The sequence below is a fragment of the Panicum virgatum genome, chromosome 4N (genome assembly GCF_016808335.1).
Source record: "Panicum virgatum strain AP13 chromosome 4N, P.virgatum_v5, whole genome shotgun sequence".
Classification (NCBI taxonomy): domain Eukaryota; kingdom Viridiplantae; phylum Streptophyta; class Magnoliopsida; order Poales; family Poaceae; genus Panicum; species Panicum virgatum.
This window is the reverse complement of record NC_053148.1, coordinates 49,470,087-49,489,970: the sequence shown is the minus strand read 5'-3', so window position 1 is coordinate 49,489,970 and position 19,884 is coordinate 49,470,087. Positions and strand designations below refer to the sequence as shown.

Here is a 19,884-nt window from a genome sequence, read left to right as displayed (position 1 = left end):
CGAGAAAAGGAAAACCTCCAGTGCCGCCAGCCACGCCAACGGAGACGAAGAGGGGCCCCGATCCACAAAAGGCGAAGGAGAGAAGACAAAATCCAAAAGCAACCACCTCACCGAGACGAGCGACCACGCCGTCGTCGTCGGAAAGGTCATGCAGAAGCTTTATTCGCCGGCGGGAAGGCCACGCCACCATCGCCGGAAACCTAAGCTCCACCGTCAAGGTCGACGGCGAGCAAACCCTAGGCCTATACTACAAGAAGTCTACCCTATACACGGCTGGCAATCGAATCCCCCGGCTCCCCTCCCTCTCCGGCACCGGCGTGGTCGCCGGAGAGGCAGGGGAGCCGACGGGATCGACCCCGAAGGCGGTCGCCTCTCTTTTCGCCTCCTCTCTCTACTGTAGCATCGAGAAGAGAGTGGAAGGGGCGCGGCTTTTAACCAGCACACGGAAACCTCTCTCACTTTTAGCTTTCTATTTATAAAACACCTTCACATTGCAGTATTTCATTTTACGCAAAATAAATAAAGCCAAAGCCACAATAAATCCTTCAAAACATATCTTAAGCATACTCCTATCCAAATCACAATTGCTTTGACTTAGCTGTTTGCTTCCTAAAAATATTATTGGGAAAAAAAAACCTGCACACTCCGATGTTGCATGTTATACTAGGCTGGATTCATTCGTCGCAGCAGCTTCAGCTTCAGCTTCTGACAGCAGAACGTCGATTTGGACACGGTCCATGTACAGTACAGTTAGCCGGCTAGGTTAAAACCTTCCGGAACAGATCTTTCATGTGCTATCTATCGATTGTTTCCCACACGGCTACACTCGAATTCTCCACAAATTTTCATAAAAAAAATCTCCATAAACTATGTTGAATCAGCTAGAGCTGAGATGGTTCTCATGTTACTTTTTTTTTTGGAATCCTAACGAAATGGTAGAAAGAAATGGAACGAGTATCTAGTGGCATACTAGTGCTGGGTTTAAATTAGCAAACCTTGAAATATCAACCGGGCCCAAAATGCAGCCCTGTTGCTCGACCATTTTTCCTCTTCCAAAACCCCCAGACAGACCAAGCGAGGAAAATATAAAGTTGGTTGCCTGTGTCGAGTCCGTCCAGCCACATCCGCCGGCGGCGATGTCTCCGTCAGCCGATCCCGCAGCGCCGGCGTCCACCTCGGCGCCCCCGCTCGCGCCCCTCGTCGCCGCGCAGCTCAGCTACCTACTCTCGCACTCCAAGCTTCCCATCAGGGTATATCCGCTTCGCCCCCGCTCTTCATCGTCTCGCCTCGCCTCGCCGCTCCCCGTCTCACTTCGCTCGCTTGCAGGTGGGACAGATCTGGTCCGGCTGCCGCAACGGCCGCCACTCCGATCGATTCACGCTCTCCATCCCCTTCTGCCTCGACTACGTCCACTGTAAGGCTCCCTCGCTCTAAGCCTCTGATGATGCTTCTAGGGTTCGGGCTTTGGATCCCGCGGCTCTAATTTCCGCTACCGCAGGGGATTTCGTGTATAATGCCTTGTCTCCCAAGGTGGCGCCCGACGTGGTGTTCGGGCCGGAAGACGAGGGGTTCCAGCCGCTGATTGATTACGCCGACGCTGGAAATGACAAGAGCTGCTTGGCACGCTGGGATTACCGCGATCCCAGTGGACTCTTTGCTCTCGTGCATGAGCTCCGGTGAGGTTTTTCTTGCTTCTCGAGCTGTCTAACCCTATGGTGTCATCATCATCATTACATAGTACACTAACTGTGGATTGCAAACATGGGGCGATGCTGTAACTATGTTTATGAAGAGGGTTTTGGGATGGATGTTGGTGTCTTCGCTTTCTGTCAGCCTTGGGATCGAATGAGCATATGCTTTGTCAAATTTTTACTTATGAACCATAGTTAGTCGGGTATACGTGGTTGGGAAGAAATTCATATCATGAGATGCTCTTGTTGGTGGCGGAAGCATGTTGGGATACTCCTGGTACTTTTGGTGCCAAAGTTTCTTTCAATAATATTTCATTCAAATTTTGTTCGGTGCAGGGAATTGTACATTGAATACCACAAGAAGCAGGTTGACAAGGTGGATGATGCAAGGGTGACGTTTGAATTAAGTACAGTTCTCTCTAAGGAGGTAACACACTTGCACATGTTCACGTTAAGTGGCATTGAGATATTAGATTAATGCGCCATATATCTAAATGTAAGGTCTATATGTTATTCTTCAACCAGCCTTTATATGGTATGGTTGCAGTAGTGAGTGAGAAACAGAAAGGGTCTTAAATATGTGCCGAAGGTTAAGTGGCTTGAATGACTTATTACCAATTGCGCTTCCAACTAGTTCAATTTTTTTATTAAATAAATTGGATGAGTAATGACTTCTCGAAATTCTCTATCGAACAGGGGATTGAAGTCTGCATGGTACCTTCCGCTGATAGGGCAAGTTTACCAGTTTCCACATCCGTTTCTTTTTCATGAAAATTGTTATGTACTCTCACCTGGTATTTGTTGTATTTTGCAGCCAGACGAGGTGAAATTTGCTGTACCACTTTTGGACGTCGACTTTGACTTCAACAAACTGGTGCCAGGCTGTCCTTGGAGATTACCTCAAAAGATCCATCTACAGGTTAACCTCTAAAGCCACTGGTTCCATGGATGCAGGCATGGACATTTGATTATAGCAGTAGCCTTGATAATGAATAGTGCTAGCCATCTCCTTTCATTTTGTCTTTCTATAATTTGGACAAGCCGATGGAATAGGAGCTTTTTGTGAACTTGAAAACCATATTGCCTGTTTGTTGTGCAGGTCATTTTTCCAATCAGTAGAAGTTCAAGTTACTCTTCTGTTCCTTCTGCTCCACGACTCAAACTAATCTCAACACCGGATTTGAAATCACTTTTCTCAGTTGAGGATGTGAAACTCCCTCCATGGTCAAATGGGATGTAAGTCAACTTTTCATGCCGCTAGATGAAGATTATCTTGCCTTCTGTGTTATCTTTTTGCATACCATGTTTTGACGCATAACACACTTGTTATGTCTTTGCATCCCCCATTTATTACAATATTTCTTGAAAAGAAGCAAAAGATGACTGAACTCTCCTTGGTCAATCATATCATATGCAGGTGTTTGGCGGAGTATCTTCCTGCCTTAGAAGAAAGTCTTAACCTGCTGGTAAGCCAAGCTGATGTTGTTTTGCATTTTCCATGCCATTTCATGTCAACTCCATGCATATGAGTTAACGCATGGGGAATGGGGATTACACAATATCTACAGGTTGTCTTATAATGTTTTCTAGTCGTCCGACTAATCGCTAGTTGGGCTTATCGCTCCCTTGCCACCGATAAGGGCCAGCGACTAGAAACCTAGTCGTCGACTAACCGTGATTAGTCATCCAGTTAGACTTGAAAACGATCAAATTTGAGATGATGGGTCTCGGCCAGTGGGTGGTGGGCTACTGGGCTGGCAATTAGGCCCATTAGGTTTTGGGTATATATCTCACAGCTGCAGGTGTTGCCAAGCCACCTCACCCCCAAAACCCCTTCTAGAACACACGCGCGGACGCGCCGCCGTCCTCTCTCCAAAATACGCGCCGCCGCCTACCAAAATTTGTGTCGCCGCCCTCCCAAAGGCGCGTCTGCTGGTGCATCTAGCCTCCCAGGGGCACGCCGCCGTCGCCAAGGAAATGCCCAGGAGCTCCATGCCTACCCGCTGCCAGGAGGTACCCACTGCCCAGGAGCTCCATGCCTCCCCGCTGCCAGGAGATACCCGCTGCCCAGGAGCTCCTGCCAAAATTTGTGGTGTTGATGCTTGCTATATACTATGTTCTGTATAGTATACATATCATATCGGTCCTGGATGTATGGGAAGACTATACAGACGACTAGGCTCGACTAATCGGCCTAATCGATGACTAATCTTGACTGATCACCTTATCGGTGCCATGGCATCTAGGTTCGATTAGACTATTGTAAAACATTTACTCTGTTTCGGTTGCGTTAAAAATCCATTTTTGCGTTAAAATCTGAGTGTTCAAGTTTCGTTATGACTATGGTCTTTCGGAAAGTGAGGGGAAACTGCAACTGAAGAAAAAATGGAGCGGAAAAACAATAGGTCTTCTATTATTTGGATGGCAGCTGTAAACCTGACTGCATCTACATGTGCTTTTTGTGCTGTCTAGTTGCATTTCAACTCTTTGTAATGCTTCAAGTGCTTGGTTGTATAAAACCTTTGGGCTTTTCATTTACCAAATAATGTTCAAGCATTTATTAATTAGTTAAGCCGTGCATGATTGCCACAATTCCGAGGGAGTGAGCCAGGGAGGCAGGCTCCTTCCTCTGCTTTATGAGCTCATTTACTAGGACAATGACTGGCCTGGCGATAATGCCTAAAGCTTCTCCCTCTGCCCACTCTCTCTCTCTCTCATGGTTACCATCGCATAGCCTAGCTGATGGCTATGGGATGTCATGAAACACATGAAGTTGGGGATTATCTGTGCGTTTTTAATGGTTCTTGTTGCTACATTAACTTTGATAATTGTACTGAAGGTTGTTGAGGCATCAGCTTCAATTGGTGCCAGAAGACGTTTTATCGAGGCACTGGTTCCTACCTTTGGGAGACCAATAGAGGCTGATCCGGTATTTATACATAACTGGTTTTTCCTTACATAATTGTGCATTTAACCATTCCTAACGATACATCTGTGCATCAGATCTTTTGCAGGAGGGCTACAGTGCTTTCCATTTCAGGAGTTTTCACATTTCTGGTATGTCACAGAATGCATGAGCCTAATACTCTTTTGTTCTTTTCTATTCCATGGCGATAGTCAGAGAAAAAAATTAGTCTCCCTTCCACTTCGCACATAGTGACTGCAAATTGTTTTAAATAAGTGGACACATTAAACCAATCAGATTAATGCAGAATTAGTAAAAGAAAACAAAACCTGGCATCTGAGAAGAAAATGGGACACGCTTCTAGAAACAATATTCATTCTCGTGGAATAGCACCACAATGCTGTATGTCATTTGTGGTATTCAGTCACGGGTCACAAACATTCAGAACGTTGGTGCTGATGCATTTCCACAATTTTTATGCTGGAGCCATTAGCAGCTGTATGTTTGTGGAGTGCCTTTTCCTTCATTTCCTCTTGACCTTGCATGTTGTGAACTGTTTAATGCCACATCTTGAATAAATTTGCTTTCTTTACTTAAACAGATTTTTTTTGTTAGCAATTTGCATCATCCTTTTTATTGTTTCATCTTAGCCTATAATTGTGAACTAATTCATTAACAAGTGACAAGGAACACATTGTGATGCTGCAGGTACACTTTGCCATCCCCCTTCAGTTCCCAAAGCAACAACCTATCCTCACATTGCAGAGTTCTCAGGTCACTATTTGACTCCTGAATAGCTATGCTTATTTGTAAATTGTAATTACTTGGTTGATCAGAGGCCTCATTTTTTGTAAGTTGTAGTGCTTCCTGCATATAGGATTGAGTAGTAGAATTGAATTTTGATACAATCGCATAGTGAAGCTGGCACCTTTTATGTTATTTTAGGAAAACCATCTTCTAAAATATCAGAACCATACTCAACTTTGTAATATGAAATCAGCAAACTGTTAAACGAAAGACAAAAATAGAGCACATACACTGTTTTGGTCTTTTTCTTCACCCTTTCTTTGTGATTTGTGAATGTCATATCTCATAAAAAGAAGTTGAGTTTGGTCTTAAAAATTTACATGCATGTATTTCGCCCTTTCTTCTTCTTGCCTGATTTTTCCTCAGAAAATTTCAGAACTTCTAGATATGAATTTTTAACATTTTACTTTTTTTTGTCACTGTAGTCATTGTCTGTTTCAGGCTTTATTTATTCCATGTCACCACCTTTGTGGTTATGTTTGGTTGTTCTGAAAATGAACACAAGAAGCAAACATGTAGTTCTGACATATCATGAAAAATTCTCTTTACATACTAGACAGGCCTTGAAACTTACCCTTTTTTTGTCACTTAATAATTTGCTTGGGTGTTGGAATAGTTTTATCTTGTGATAAGAGCCATGGAGCCACCTATATATCTTTTACCACTCACATGCTATTAAGCAAATAATGAAGATTTTGATACTGTGGAATGGCGTCTGCCTCCCTGATTCCTCTGCAGCACTGTAATGCCGATGGGGCACCTATTACATCACCCCCAATAAATGATTATCCCTGGAGTCCTAGATGGGATCAGGCAGAAATGGTTGAACGAATCTAGTAAGACCATGGTCTATCTGTAATACATCCATGTTGCCCTTGGATAATCTTTTTTTAAGATCCTGTTGAATTTTGCAGTGACTTCCTGGCCGATGAGTGCCAAAATTTCAAGAAGTACTGCAGCGACGTTCTCACTCAGCACAAGTAGCTGTCGTCACTCAGCAGCAGAAGCATTCGTGGTCATTTTCTCAAGAACAAGCATCCTTGCGCTTAGCAACCTGAACGCGTGTCTACTTGTGCACTGCAACAGTCAGATTGACCTCGGTGCTGCTATGCGTATTCACTGCTTTCTTTGTCAGAACATTATTTTCATGTGATGCGGGAAGTTGAAAGAGGCAATCTCGATGGGCGGAACCCCCATAGTCAGTTTTCAAAAAAAAAAAAACCCATAGGCGTAGGGCGCTTCTGTTCTGCAGGCATTATGTGTACACTAAAGCAAAGCGTGACAGCGCTGTAGTTGATTGTTTGGGATGAATGCAATCCAGTCCTTTGGACATTGTAAATATAGAATGAGATCTCTGCATCCATCGCGGTCTCCCTTGTAAAATATGCTGCCAAACCTTTTCTCCGGGTGGTGTTGAGAAATTGTACTGGTTTCCCATAACCATGAGCATACCTGATGATTGCTATTCACTCCGTTTCAAATTATAGGTTGTTTTAACAAATTTAGATACATATTTGTTACTATGTATCTCGATATAATGTTTATCTAGATACATAGCAAAAATTATGTATTTTGATTTGTCAAAACAATCTACAATTTGGACAGAGGGAGTAGACTTGTGTATAATGTTTAGCGGTGCGCTTGGCTGGGGGTATTTATTTGATGAGGGGGAATGTTACTGTCAATCTGATTTGTCTGGCGAGAATGCCAGGTTGACAGGGCGTGCACGGTGGTGGGCCAGGTGATCTCCGTTGTGAAACGGAAGCGGCCGACTGCCGTTGCGGATCGGACGGCTGGCGGGTGATCCAGGTGTCCCACCTGCACAATCGAGAGGCCGAGGGCACTCAACCCTAGCAATCCTCATCCATAAATACCGCGCAGGCCGCCACAGCCCACACCTCTCTCCGTCGCCGCCGCCGCCGCCGGCTGCTCGTTCCATTTCGTCACCCTGCTTTCTTTATGTTTTTCTTCTTCGGCGATCTCGAATGTTTAGTTTCAGCCAACCAAGTTTGCAGTTGCAGTAATCTAATCACCAACCTGCGCCTCTGTTTCCTCTCTTCTATTTCTATCCCCCCACTTGCGCGTTTTTTTTTTTGGGTGGGTGGCCAGGTGGGTGGGGGGTTCAACTTGCGTGTTTTTTTCCATGTCCTTTCTGGGACAGTGGTGCCCATCTATTTTTTCCCCCGTGAATTCATCCTTGGGTTTGATTTGATTTGATAATGATTTCCTGGGGGGAAGATGCGGCAGATGACGACATGTTTATCCTGCTTACGAAACAGAAGCCGGCTCCACGAGGGCCTGCCGTGTTGATCGTCTTCCATGACTCTGATGCCTAATCCCCCCATCGCATACACTGTTGTTTGCATGAGGCTCTTGAACCTGCCTGTATTTCTTCTTTGATCAGAATTTACCTTTTTTTTTCTCCCGTTCCTTTGTTGCTCTGGAGCGCGGTTTGGTCTGCGTACAAAGGGTTTTGAAAAAAAAAAGCTGTACAAAGGGTTTCGAATTGAATTTTGGTGAGGGGACGCTGAGGCAGATGACGACATTTGTATCCTGCTTACGAATTGTTGAATTGAAGCGAACATGGCTTCAGGTTTGGTACTACATACATGATACACGTTTGTTTGATCCGGTAAGCAAGGCCAGAGTTCTCCGCAAGTGACATTCATGGGGCGATGGTGCACGGCGGTTGGTTCGCATTTTGCAGCAGCCAGCAGCTGAATACGATTTTTTTTTCCGTGAAGAAATGCCATCCAATGCCTTTGCTACATGCCTACAATCCTACATCCACCACGTCGTTCGCAGGCTCAAAGCACTAGAATAGAACGGGAACGGACGGAAAACCCTCAACCACGGGAAAACCTCTCAATCATTTCCGTTTTTATTTTTTATTACGAAAAACGAGAGCGGAAGCAGAATAGCCGAGTACGGGAACGAAAACAGGATATAACGGTTGAATGCATTATTATGTAATCACCGCTCATTTTGCATGAATATAACACTAGACACTCATTTACACAAGCTATTTTTCAAAAATATTATTAATATTTCTTGTTTCCTACGATTATATTTCTTGTTTCCTACGATTATATTGTGAAATATATGTATTGACGTTGAGAAACATGAGAGAATATATGATATGCCTATTTATTTATTTTTCCCGAATTTCATAAATACGAGATTATTCCGGCTTAAAACGGGATCCCGCAAATACAGATAGGATACACACACTCCCTTCCCGTCCTATTTCCATATTTTTTTTGTAAATACGAAAACAAGCGGGATAAATATAGAAATACGTACGCCGTTTTCATCCTTAAAAGCAGCCTCGTCTATGAGAGAGAGAGAGAATGAGGAGGCAGAGAGAGATGTTCATAGGTTATTAAAAATAAAAACACTGGCAAATATCTCCAGCCCAGACGACACGGCGCACACAGACCGAGCCCATCCCATTTCTAGAAATCCAGACGCCTTTCCAGTGGAAGCGAAAGAAAGCATTGAAGCAACAACTATCCATGCTCAGAAAATTCTAGGGTGCTAACAATATAAAAAAGTTAAATTTGGCAGCTAACAGTTCAAATATGATCAGAAATCCCAGCAGCGATAGCATATACCTTTTCGAACAAAATTTTGTTTGAAGAAACGTTTCCATGTAAAGTACACAACAAGGCCGAAAATGGTGTTAACAAAGATGTGCGACCATGAAACTACACTTTTCAATACCTTCCTCCCCATCTATCTTCTGCAAAAGTCACTTGTGATTATGAGGTGCTACCCTCACTTGCCTCATTCTAGATGCTCAAATGATTAACTAGACTCAGGAGCCTCAGGTCTGCTTCTTCTTGGATTTGCTTTTCTGTGCAAACGAAGTGCCCTGCAAGGTAAAACAGGAATGGGCGTCCGTCCTTGACATGGTTCTAATTTCCAAGAACAAATTTCATCAGCAGAAACATACCTCCAGCCACTCATCAATGTTGGCATCAGTTGTTCCAGTTCCGAGCTCCACCTTGGGGGCCTTCTTTGTTTTCTACAACCAAGAAGCAAGTTGCTGAGGAAAAAATATACGACCCCAAAGACAAGTGGTAATTACAACAGAAGTGGGTTTGCATTAATCATCGCCAAATTAAGTTGACGAGAAAAAGATACTGTACTCTGCAAGCGGAGAACTAAAAGCACATGACGCACCACAGGAATTTAGTGTATGTGCTGGAGTCTGTATGAGTACTCCAGTCCTAGAATGAACACCGGTAATGGAAAATTCTTATTGACTAGACTCAGGTAAATCACAAAAAAAGTCTGAATTACCAGTTCACCATGGTTTATGGTTTATTGAATGCTGAACAGCTCATGTTTACAGAAGGAACATAATTTCCCCAAGTAAAGGAAATTTCGAAGACTGCAAGCAGGATTACCTTCGACAGCTGCTGAACCTGGCCATATGCCCACAATCCAAAGAGACCAAGAAGTGCAATACCAAGGGTAATAAGGAAAACAGACTCCACGCTGAGTAAGCCTCCAGCCTCAACAACCTCGATCGTGCCATTGTAGAATACATTCTGGTAAGGGTGCTGATCAATCTCATACACTATGTAACCAACTAGATCATAGGCTCCAGGCTGCAAGAGCATAAAGCATTAGTCTTCACAGTTTAAATGAGCATCATCATTCACTAGTTATTTCAAGGTAAAAAAAATATAATCATCATAGACTTAGACTGGCAATGGTAGGAGAGAAATTAACACACCTGCAAGAACTTGCTCACAACGAATGTATACGGGAAAGTTGCTTGCACAGAAACAGGAACTGATGCATTGAAGAATTTCTGTACAAAGAAAACATGAAATAACAAAGTTATTAATATTGTATTTTAAGAAATATGCTATCTAACTATGAGCCTAACTTGTCCACACTCTCGACCTCACCCAAGGACCCTCTCTAAGTCTTATTCTACACCTCCATTCCTATTATGCAACTTAATTCAACAGTAGCAAATGAGCAGATCTTAGAAAGACTACATACTTTGACTGGCTTTCACACCTGACACCCCCACCCTCTTCCCACATCTCCCACCTCCAGCTATGGAGTCTGGATACACCCAAACAACCCAACCACCCCTACCCCCAATCAGAGTACAAGACCCATTCAGTGGATGCCCTCTTCCCTTTTGTATAGTCAAGATATGCAAGTGATCCAGAGCAACTATAGAGCTGAAGGAAAATCAACAAAGCAATAGCAAACTCCCTACATTTTTGTCTTATCGAACACACATGAGAGCTTTTTGTTATTCTTAAGAACAAAAAGTGGTGCATGGCCAACAAAATGCACACCACTCCAATGCACCCCAAACCCACCCTAAATCACTGAGAGCCTTCGCACCACACATCAATTCAAGGAAACAACCACAAAGCAAGAACAGGAGGTCCTAACAAAGCATAGGAGTCCTCTGTCCCCTATTTACATCTCTCAAGCAATCAAAACTTAATATATGGTAACTGGGTTGATGGTTTGATAATGCATATATCCACCAGACATGGCTACTTCAGCTAGAATAAAAGATGATAAACAATAAGGAACCCATATCTTCACCTGAACAGTAAGGTTCTGGCCATACATACGATGGTCATAAGGAAGATGGAGAGTTGAATGGACAGCAACAACATTCAAAGTTGATTCACCTGTAAATACAAGTAAGCAAACGGTGTAAGACTACCGTCCGCAGTAATTAGCTTTTCTTCTAGCTGCAAACAAACATGCATTAAACCAATTGGACCAAGCATCTAATATAAAATGAAACAAGAGTACCCAATTCAATTTGTCAACAGTATAGAAGCATCTGTTGCCAAAGAAAACTCGAAGTGGTGCTGTCAAGGGCCAAGGATGTGTTACAGCTACAATCTATTGTCTCCATCTAGTCCAACATAATCCAAATTTCTTTCAATTGGTGAGAACAAACATGAGGATTACACAGCTTATATACAAACTAGCAGGATAGAGCACTCATTGAATTGAAACGATTTCAGAACTGCATGCTACCCCCAAATGAACAAGTACTTCCAATGAGCTAATACACAAAGCAAAGAATGCACAAACATATGAGCATGAAACATTCACTAAACAAATTGTACGTAAATAGATGTAGCCCAAGTCCCACCACTAATGGAAGGAGAGATTATTTTTACCCTCATTTTGCAGGCCAACGAGTAATTCAGTTTCTTCACCTGCTGGTACAACTGCAACAAAGTAAAAAAAAAGGGGGATGCATTATTTGGTTACTGATTTAATATCCAGATATTCAACAAAATCAGCTGCCCTAGAACATGTAAATGTTAAATGAACATCGCATGCTACAGATATGAATGGAATCATTTCTGAGAAGCCAATGAATTGATTCGGTTTCTATAACGTATAATACTTTGAAATGTACTCACTTTTGCCAGCATTTTTGGGGAATACACATACTGTCTCTACACCAGGAGCAGGACTCAAAGGTCCATCACTGGAAACCTGAGTATCATCACCCACAATTCCTAAATCAGCCCCTTCGACAACCTCAGCTGTAGCAGCATCTTCCTCCGACTGAGCTCTAGCAACTGTAAGAAGGGAAGGAAAATTAAATTCAGTGTAAACAGATAGTTTAGGAAAGAAGAGTGCATACAGAGTCTCAATTGTGGAAACGGAGAATAGGAAATATAAGTTGAACAATGTACACAAAATAAAACCTACTCGATTAGCCAACTCAATAGGTCCCAAAAATTTCAGGAAGAGATCACATGCTAGCCATGTTAGGTCGTGCAACAGGATAAGGCATCCTTACAGCAATAAGAGATACATTTTAACACTAGCAATGAAATCGACTTTGAGCTTCTAGCATAAGATGTCAGTAGGTCAATTAGAGAAAATACTTATAGAAAACTTATCCTAGCGGATTAAAAGACATGCAGTACGTAGGTCAGTGAGAAAATACTTATAGAAACTTAACCTGGCTGATTAAAAGATATGCAATGTGGAGACTACATTAGTATGCGTGCTTGGAATAGAAACCCACACAACTCAATATAAATTGCCTATTGTACATAACGACCAAGGTATTAATACATCCTACTTCTGTAAGCACTTGTTGGAGTTGGTCTGGATTAAAAAAAATAGTGCTATTTTCCAAAATTTAACCCAGTGAAAAATTACTGCTGGCGTGCCAGTATGAAATCTCGTACAATTTCCAATCAATTCAGTAACAGCTAGTCCTCAGATGATTAGCTAGACCAACATGCAAACATAGATGCGTGCACTAGAGAAAGTTACATCATACCAACCAATCCTCCCCAAGACCGCGACCCGTCGCGTCTAGGGCCCCCACCTCTACATCCGACCAACGCCTCCAAACCCCCTCCAAAACCACCGATCTACCCCACCTGAGCCCGCCCCAAGTCCCAATCTGCTCCGGCCCAACCCCACGAAGCTCGATCAGATCCATTTCCGCGCCAAGGAGAAGCGACGCGCACGGATCTAGCGCTGCCACGGCGCGGAATTCCCGAAGGGCGGGAGGTCCCCGGAGCGGATCTGGGTGGCAGGAAGAGAGAGAGAGGGGTGAGGTGGAGACCGCCCGCGCTGGTGTTACCTTGGGTGAAGGGGGAGGCGGCGAGGAGGAAGGCGAGGAGGAGGGCGGGGAGCCAAACCCTAATCGCCATGGCTGGCCGGACCAGATCTCGGATCGGAGGGGCTCGCGCGAGGCTGTGTTTGCGTGCGGATTTCTCTGCGCGGGGGGACGGGTGCGCGCGGGTACAAGTAGCTAGGTGGAGTCGAGGCGTGAGCAGCACGAGGTCCACGCAGTAGGAAGCCGTCGCAGCCGCTGGCTTTTTCGTTTTTGGCTTTGGGCTTGGGTTTTCCTTCACATCGGATTTGTTTTGGCACGCTCAGAGGATAAGTTATTCGTGCTCTCTCTTTTCTTTTCTTCTCTATATCTCTATATCTATCTCTACTACTAAAAAGAGACTAAGATCACTTTTTTTTTTACTAAGATCACTTTTTTTTCCTTCGTCTTCCCCTTCGTACGTCGTACGTCGCCCCGTCGTCCTCCTCGCTGATTTGAAATCTATCCGCATCTACAGTCGCCGTTTGAATCCCCTCACCCCTCGCTCCCAATTAGTTTGAGATTGCCGGAAATCACGGAAGCCTGACATATTCCCTTCACGGGACACGGCAGTAAACACTATTTTCCTTTAGCGGCCCGTCGATCTAGCTTTGTCGCTGCCGAGAACGCCGTCGCCATTTCGTCGCTGTTGTCCCCGGCGATCTTTGCAAGCCGTCGTCGGGCAAGAGAACGACGTCGCAGGGCCGGTGCACGCCATCGCACGGCTGCCACCCGCGCTCGGCCTGTCGGCGGGCTCCCCGCATGCCGGCGCGCGCTATCCGCAAGCCCGTCATACGCCGTCGCTCCGGCGGGCTCTCCGCAAGCTGGCGCCGGGCCGGAGAACGCTGTCGCACGACCGTCACCCGCGCTCCACGTTCTATGGCAGGCACTCTCCACCGTCCCCGACGCCTCTCCGCACGCTTCGCAAACCGTCGCCGCGCCGGAGCACGCCCTAACTCGCGTTCCACGTTCCAAGGCAGCTGCGATCTAACTATGTAAGTTTCGTATGCCTTCCTCCCTAACTGGTGTTTTACCGATCTCACGGGCCTGCATTTGTCTGATGAATGCTTGTGCGTGCAGATGGGTCCTCTCAACAATAACATTGGTACTATTATTTATTCGGTTCACAATTCCGGACGTTGATAATTCGCTTTTTGATTTCTCTTCTTTTATCACCTCATAATTATGCATGTGTGTAAGGACCAGATGGTTGATGATGTGCGTGATCATAGTCTCATAGAAGAGAACGGAATAGAGTCCGTTCTGCCTCTATGACAGATGATGGTCAAAGAGAGCAACGGAACAGGAAGTAATGTGAGGCGTATAAGAGGAAGAAATGTAGTGCAAGCAACAAGAAGAATGAACCAGGTATATCTGATTTTGTGCATACCAATCTTGATACATTTTCTTAGCCGACGACCCAGTTTAGTTTTGTTGCCATCTGAAGCCCTTTTTAAATCTACTGCAGATGGTCTTATTGCTAATGCTAATGCTAATGGTACTGCAGATGGCCCTATTGCTCACGCTAATGCTAACGCAGGACATCACGAGGGGTATGAGCTGTCATCACGCTCTTTCACAGCCATGTATAGTACTGAATCATGATTTTGCCTATCAGCATGGGCGGAGCTACATGTAGGCCAACCTGGGCCATGCCCCCCCTCCTCTGTGCAAAGCATTCAGGTCGTAGGCTGCAGACACAATCACAAGCAGCAATGCATCATCTTGGGAAAGAAATACAGTCCAAAATAAGCTACATGGAATGTGTTTCTGCTAGGCTAGTTAATCCCTGTCGATTGTGAAGCTCAATTACAGCCCAAATATCTATAAAACCATGGTTCAACTCTCTCTCTTTTTATTTTGCACACATGACTGCATCGGTTAGTTTTGAACATTTTCATGGCTAGCGACGGTGATGTTCAGAGAAAAAAAAAATCTAAGCACTTAGTGCCGGCCGTTGAACTTGCCCGGCCCCTCCTAGGTCTCAGGGCTGGCTCCGCCACTGCCTATCAGTATAGACTATTAGAATTAATTTGGCATCGATGCTACTCATTTATTAGAAGCGTTGGGTGCGAAGCTAACCTTACGATATTATATTAACTATAAAAGATTTGCAAGAGATATTACGGATGGATAAAGGCATAATGTTGAAATCTAGTTGTTTGTTATTATGCAGTTCGTATGTACCAAAGGTCGAATTATTATAACAGGTGATGTCAAAAGCATTTTATGAATCTACAATTCTTTGTAACGGATAATTATATATGTTTTTATAACATACTATATCACTAACTTTTTTATTTTTTTGAAAAATAAATTATGCATCATGTGGACTACTGACTATGCCTGTTAATTATTTTATATTACAGATTATTCTATACAATATGGCTGATAGGAAAGTTGCCGCAGGTATTCTACGGGCTACCTGGTTCTGCAGTACATGCCTTGCGGAAGAGTATCGATAACACAGAAATTGTTACGGTGAGTATACTACTTTATGAAAAAAAATATGGTTTCTTTATTAATTGTTACTATCAATCACATATGGATGTATACTTATGTGTCTGAGAACTTCATCATTGATTTGTCGGCGTCAGACGTGAATTGTTATAAAAAACTATTTTCTTGCAAACGTAAAAGATTATTTTAGCCGCATCATAAGAAGGGATACAAATTAAAATTTGCGATATATTTGTTTGTATATTTAATTGAATTTTGGTGATAGTGGTGTACTTACAGGTTTAATATTTTTTGTAACAACAACAACGTTATATACGATTACTGTTATTTGTTGGCAGATTTATTCTTTTACACTTGATCTTTTACTTCCTACGTCTCATACTTCTCGTAGCAACGCACGGGTATAAACCTACTACTATGACGTTTTTTCCGTTTTGGTTCCCCTTCGACCGGTCGCGCTTCTGGTCTATCGTCATCCGGCCTCGGGCCAATTCCCGTCGTCCGATCGCACCCCTCTCCTTCGTCGTCCGGCCTCGGGAGGATTCCCGTCGTCCGATCCTTCGCATCGCGCACGCCCCCCCACCCGCCCGCGTCAGTCTCCAGTAATTCCGCGCTTTTCCCCCATTCAATCGCGAGCTGGCCGCGCCATTCAATGCCTAGCCCATCGCGCCGCCGCCGCTCCGTCCTGTGCCCCTAGACCGTCCACGATTACATCGGTCCCCTGCCAGACGTCGCGCCACCGCGCCGTCGCGCGCGGCCACGCAGTTCCCGTCGTCTCCATCCGTCGTCCCCGGCCTCACGTCGCCGCGCCGCCCCCGGCGCCCTACGGAGACCGCGGTGGCACCGTGATTCGTGTCGTCACAGTTTTGCCGTCGCCGCGTTCTATGGCCACCGTCATCCCCGTGTTCTTCCGCGACCATCTCCACCAGATCGACGACACGAATCTGTCTTTCGTCCTCCATCGTACGTCCAGCCCTCAACCGATCCGGCTACTCACTGTGCCTGATGTAGCGCCACCGCCGGTGACGCCAGGAAAGGACCTACTGCTCCGCTGCAGTGGATCGCCGCTTTCAATGAGATTGGGACCTGCCATCGCCGTCGCCAACAAGATCCGCGCCATGGATGGGAGGAGCTCCGGCCAGATCAGAGAGCAGCGAATAGGGAGGAGGCCAAGAGAGGGGCCACCGCCAATGGCCCGCTCACCGCGCGTCACCATCTCCGACATCCATGAGGTCCGTAGTGCGCTGCGCACGCAAGGCTTTGTTCTGTGTTTTGTGTTGTCAAATTAATTTGCGTAGGTAAATAGGAGTATTAATTTCACAGTGGTGCCCGATATTCAATTTTCTTTCAATTTAACAGTGGTGCCTGATGTTCAATTTAACAGGGGCAACGGTGGCTTTGTGCTGTGTTTTGTCTTGTCCAGTTAATTTGTGTAGGTAAATAGGAGTATTAATTTAACAGTGGTGCCGGATGTTCAATCTTTTCGTTATACTTTGCCCAACTTTATATTCCCCCATTTCCACCAAACCGTAGCAGAAATAATATCTTGATCCGATATGCAGTGAAGGTTGTGATGTGAAAAAGGCACTGCAAGGCTGCTTAGTGAAAGAGCACACGGACAAACAGCTGCCATTCTCCCAAGTTCAGGGTCGCGAAAAAAATTCTCCCAAGTTCAGTTATTGCCCTGTCCCCATCTTTTTCTGTTACCAGCTTAGTAACTCAGAGAAATATAACCATTCAGAGAAAAGTTCATACATGTCTGACGGAGTACAATGCATGTACATGTTGTCGGATGAAAGACTACAATGTAGTAAACACATATTTTCGGATGGAGCACAGGGCACGTAGTTTGATTCAGTCTATGAAAATATACATTACTTGTATTGGCAGCTGTATATTACACAAATTCCTGCCCATCAGATTATCAACTTTGAGGTTATAATGCATGCTTTGACATGGCAGGTTGGTGTACAATGTGGTTTTATCACTCCACAGTAGTTGCAGGAGTATGATCCGGCTGGATTTGCCCCCCCCCCCCCCCCCCCCTATATGCTCAGGCTCAGGCTCCTGTGCCAAGGTTCATGGTGTTGGTGCCGCTCGGAGGTAAAGTGTGGATAGGATAGCATAGCTATCTAGCTTCTATGTTTGAATGTGTGCCTTCATTACTGTTAATTACATATCATGTATGTTTCTCTCTGGTCAGCTTCAACATCCGTACTGGTGGCAGGATAATAGAAGATAAACATCAGGTTTAGTGTGGTTTGTTCCAAAAATCATTTCTGGACGGAAGCTTTTCTCCTATCCATCTACTGACTGATCACTTAGTTTAGTAGTTAGAATTGGAAATTATGTCTTTTCTGTACGTGCTGCAGTTCTTAGTTCCTGATGCCAAATTAACGTCCCGGTCTGCTCTACGATTCTCAAAAATTTAGAGAGTTAATAACCTTGCTTCCTCATGGTGTGTTTCAGCAGTGGAGGCTTGGTGGTGGGTCAAGCAGTGGTGGCACTGGTGCGAGGCAATGACGAGCTGCTGTAGATGCCAAACTACTTCCATGGTACTCTTCAAAATCTATTTTTTAGTTCCATTATTACTACTATATTGTTACCATATAAAGTATGTTGATCACCCATGTTTTAGTACTTTACTGGTCTGTTTATTAAATTGCTCTATGTTGTGCCTACCTTTCTACCAAGCAAGTATGTAATCGAGACTGAAGTGGAAAACACCTTTTTGGATGGGAGCACAATGCCTTGCCTCAATATATGTAATTTTGGCTACTCAAATGTACTGTGAGATGCTCATGTTCATATACAAAAGTAGGGGAAAATGAACTGTAGTTGCAACTAACAGGGCGCACCTTTACTTTGTTAGCATACCAAGTTGTGAGGACTGAGGAGTAATAAAGATTCAATGGTAAATTGATTAGCAGACCATGATGTAGTGGAGAAAAGTTTTCTGAAATAGTCTGCTTGTAAAATCAAAGAGAAAGGTAGTTCTACTTTTAATACAATTACTACATACAACTTGTTCCTTTAAAAAAATGTTATTGTTGGGAATTGTCTCCGTTAAACTGTTGGTCTGCTTATAACTGGCAGTTACACTGTCAGCCAGTCTACTGTGCTAACTCCTGCATACATTTCTCTTATAAGATTTTTATGAACAAGGAATACGATTGAAAGGTGTATAACGCACTCTCACAAATTTTCATGAAAACTCTGCATAATCTTACATGCTGAGCTTGAGTTGCTCATGATGCACAGCAGGTATGATGAGTGTCCTTATTGTTATCTGTTTGCATTCCACTTGCAACTTCTTTTACTGATGTAATGCTCCCTTCCTTGCGCACACATGACCAACCACGTCGAGATAGAAAGTGGTAAGCTGATGGAAGAATGGTGCTTACAACTTTATAGGTGCTCTGGTTTTGCAAATTCCAGGGATGCAGTTTAGTTTTTTCAGGTGCTTTGCATTTTTCAGCTTGAGAATATGTGTTGTGCTGGTCCTTGAGTTAGCTCTTGACCTTGCTACTGCCATGCTCCTATCTAATGCATCAGGCCAAGCTTGGCACAAAAAGAGCTTATATTCTGATTTTAGAGTGCCAAAAACACTCACACTTTCTGTATTTCTAATGGGTAGATTTCTTATTTAATTTTGTAGGTTGCTGAAACTCCCAAAGCTGGTGTGTTAGAGAGATTTTCAGAGCTGAGTTTTTTATGATATAGCTCTGAATTCATTTCATGCGAGTTGGGTAGCGTTAACTCAAAGGGCCAATGATTTCTCTGAGATTCAGAAGCAATATTAAATTCATTCCATAACGGATCATACCGTGCCCTTGTTGCTCATCGTGGTGCTTGCAAAATATTGAGTGCTTACTGATAAGATTACTAACATGTTCTGGAATGAATGTGTCGATCTAATATGAAACGACTTATCATACCGTGCCCTCCGTGATTGTGTTTATTTCAGGAACTTTATTTTATTGGATTAAAGGTCACTTTAACGTTGGTATTTAATTTCAAAATATTATAATCTTATCATGCGATCTATATATTTTTATATAAAAGTTTTGTTATCCCATAGCAACGCATGGGTATAAACCTAGTAAGTGTAAATCCCCTGACAGTGACAGGTGGGCCCACATAGCACTGTCAATTAAAATTGTGATACAGCTGCGTGTGCGAGTACAGTAAAGAACACAGAAAAGCATCGATATCAAAAGCACCAAACAGAATGCCTACGTTTCAACCTTACTGCTGGAAATTCGTAAAGGTAAAAAAAAAACACTGCAGCAATGCTCAGATTCACTGCAGCATGTCCAGCAGTATCATCTCCGAGTCGTCGTTCGCAGCACCCTCTCAAAACAGAATATCCGGTTAAAGCAAGCACAACGATA

The 19,884-nt window shown here is 44.0% G+C and overlaps 3 protein-coding genes and 1 long non-coding RNA gene across 4 annotated transcripts; 3 read left to right on the top strand and 1 right to left on the bottom strand.

The window, feature by feature from the left end:
* The first annotated feature begins 1,060 nt into the window (after nt 1-1,060).
* On the top strand, nt 1,061-6,852 carry LOC120668827 (BRISC and BRCA1-A complex member 2-like). The gene is made up of 13 exons (XM_039948618.1): nt 1,061-1,250; nt 1,327-1,414; nt 1,499-1,676; nt 2,028-2,118; nt 2,388-2,423; nt 2,506-2,610; nt 2,791-2,927; nt 3,109-3,157; nt 4,531-4,620; nt 4,695-4,748; nt 5,305-5,370; nt 6,142-6,239; nt 6,318-6,852. The coding sequence occupies exons 1-13, from the start codon at nt 1,137-1,139 to the stop codon at nt 6,385-6,387; spliced, it is 1,176 nt and encodes a 391-aa protein (XP_039804552.1). The 5' UTR covers nt 1,061-1,136; the 3' UTR covers nt 6,388-6,852.
* Nucleotides 6,853-8,983: 2,131 nt separating this feature from the next.
* LOC120668826 (translocon-associated protein subunit alpha-like) lies at nt 8,984-13,273 on the bottom strand. Its single transcript, XM_039948617.1, has 8 exons — nt 13,019-13,273; nt 11,832-11,993; nt 11,583-11,633; nt 10,990-11,078; nt 10,148-10,225; nt 9,816-10,019; nt 9,359-9,430; nt 8,984-9,277 (listed from the first exon to the last, which is right to left on the bottom strand). Exons 1-8 carry the CDS (start codon nt 13,086-13,088, stop codon nt 9,230-9,232), a joined length of 774 nt encoding a protein of 257 aa, XP_039804551.1. The 5' UTR covers nt 13,089-13,273; the 3' UTR covers nt 8,984-9,229.
* A 2,896-nt stretch (nt 13,274-16,169) lies between these two features.
* On the top strand, nt 16,170-17,530 carry LOC120668825. The gene is made up of 2 exons (XM_039948615.1): nt 16,170-16,722; nt 17,453-17,530. Exons 1-2 carry the CDS (start codon nt 16,375-16,377, stop codon nt 17,486-17,488), a joined length of 384 nt encoding a protein of 127 aa, XP_039804549.1. The 5' UTR covers nt 16,170-16,374; the 3' UTR covers nt 17,489-17,530.
* Nucleotides 17,531-17,542: 12 nt separating this feature from the next.
* Nucleotides 17,543-19,422, top strand: LOC120668824. Its single transcript, XR_005672589.1, has 2 exons — nt 17,543-18,045; nt 19,149-19,422. It is a non-coding gene; the product is annotated as an uncharacterized LOC120668824 (long non-coding RNA).
* Nucleotides 19,423-19,884: the final 462 nt, after the last annotated feature.

What these genes read in the sequence shown, in the direction of transcription:
- LOC120668827 (XM_039948618.1), top strand. Translation starts at nt 1,137, where the DNA reads ATGTCTCCGTCAGCCGATCCCGCAGCGCCGGCGTCCACCTCGGCGCCC. An exon ending in TGGTACCTTCCGCTGATAGG is followed by an intron (nt 2,424 to 2,505) that starts GCAAGTTTACCA and finishes TGTATTTTGCAG; the next exon opens with CCAGACGAGGTGAAATTTGC. An exon ending in TCACATTGCAGAGTTCTCAG is followed by an intron (nt 5,371 to 6,141) that starts GTCACTATTTGA and finishes ATTCCTCTGCAG; the next exon opens with CACTGTAATGCCGATGGGGC.
- LOC120668826 (XM_039948617.1), bottom strand. Translation starts at nt 13,088, where the DNA reads ATGGCGATTAGGGTTTGGCTCCCCGCCCTCCTCCTCGCCTTCCTCCTC. An exon ending in CCCCAAAAATGCTGGCAAAA is followed by an intron (nt 11,634 to 11,831) that starts GTGAGTACATTT and finishes ACTTTGTTGCAG; the next exon opens with TTGTACCAGCAGGTGAAGAA. An exon ending in ACATTGATGAGTGGCTGGAG is followed by an intron (nt 9,278 to 9,358) that starts GTATGTTTCTGC and finishes TTTACCTTGCAG; the next exon opens with GGCACTTCGTTTGCACAGAA.
- LOC120668825 (XM_039948615.1), top strand. Translation starts at nt 16,375, where the DNA reads ATGGCCACCGTCATCCCCGTGTTCTTCCGCGACCATCTCCACCAGATC. An exon ending in CCATCTCCGACATCCATGAG is followed by an intron (nt 16,723 to 17,452) that starts GTCCGTAGTGCG and finishes TTGACATGGCAG; the next exon opens with GTTGGTGTACAATGTGGTTT.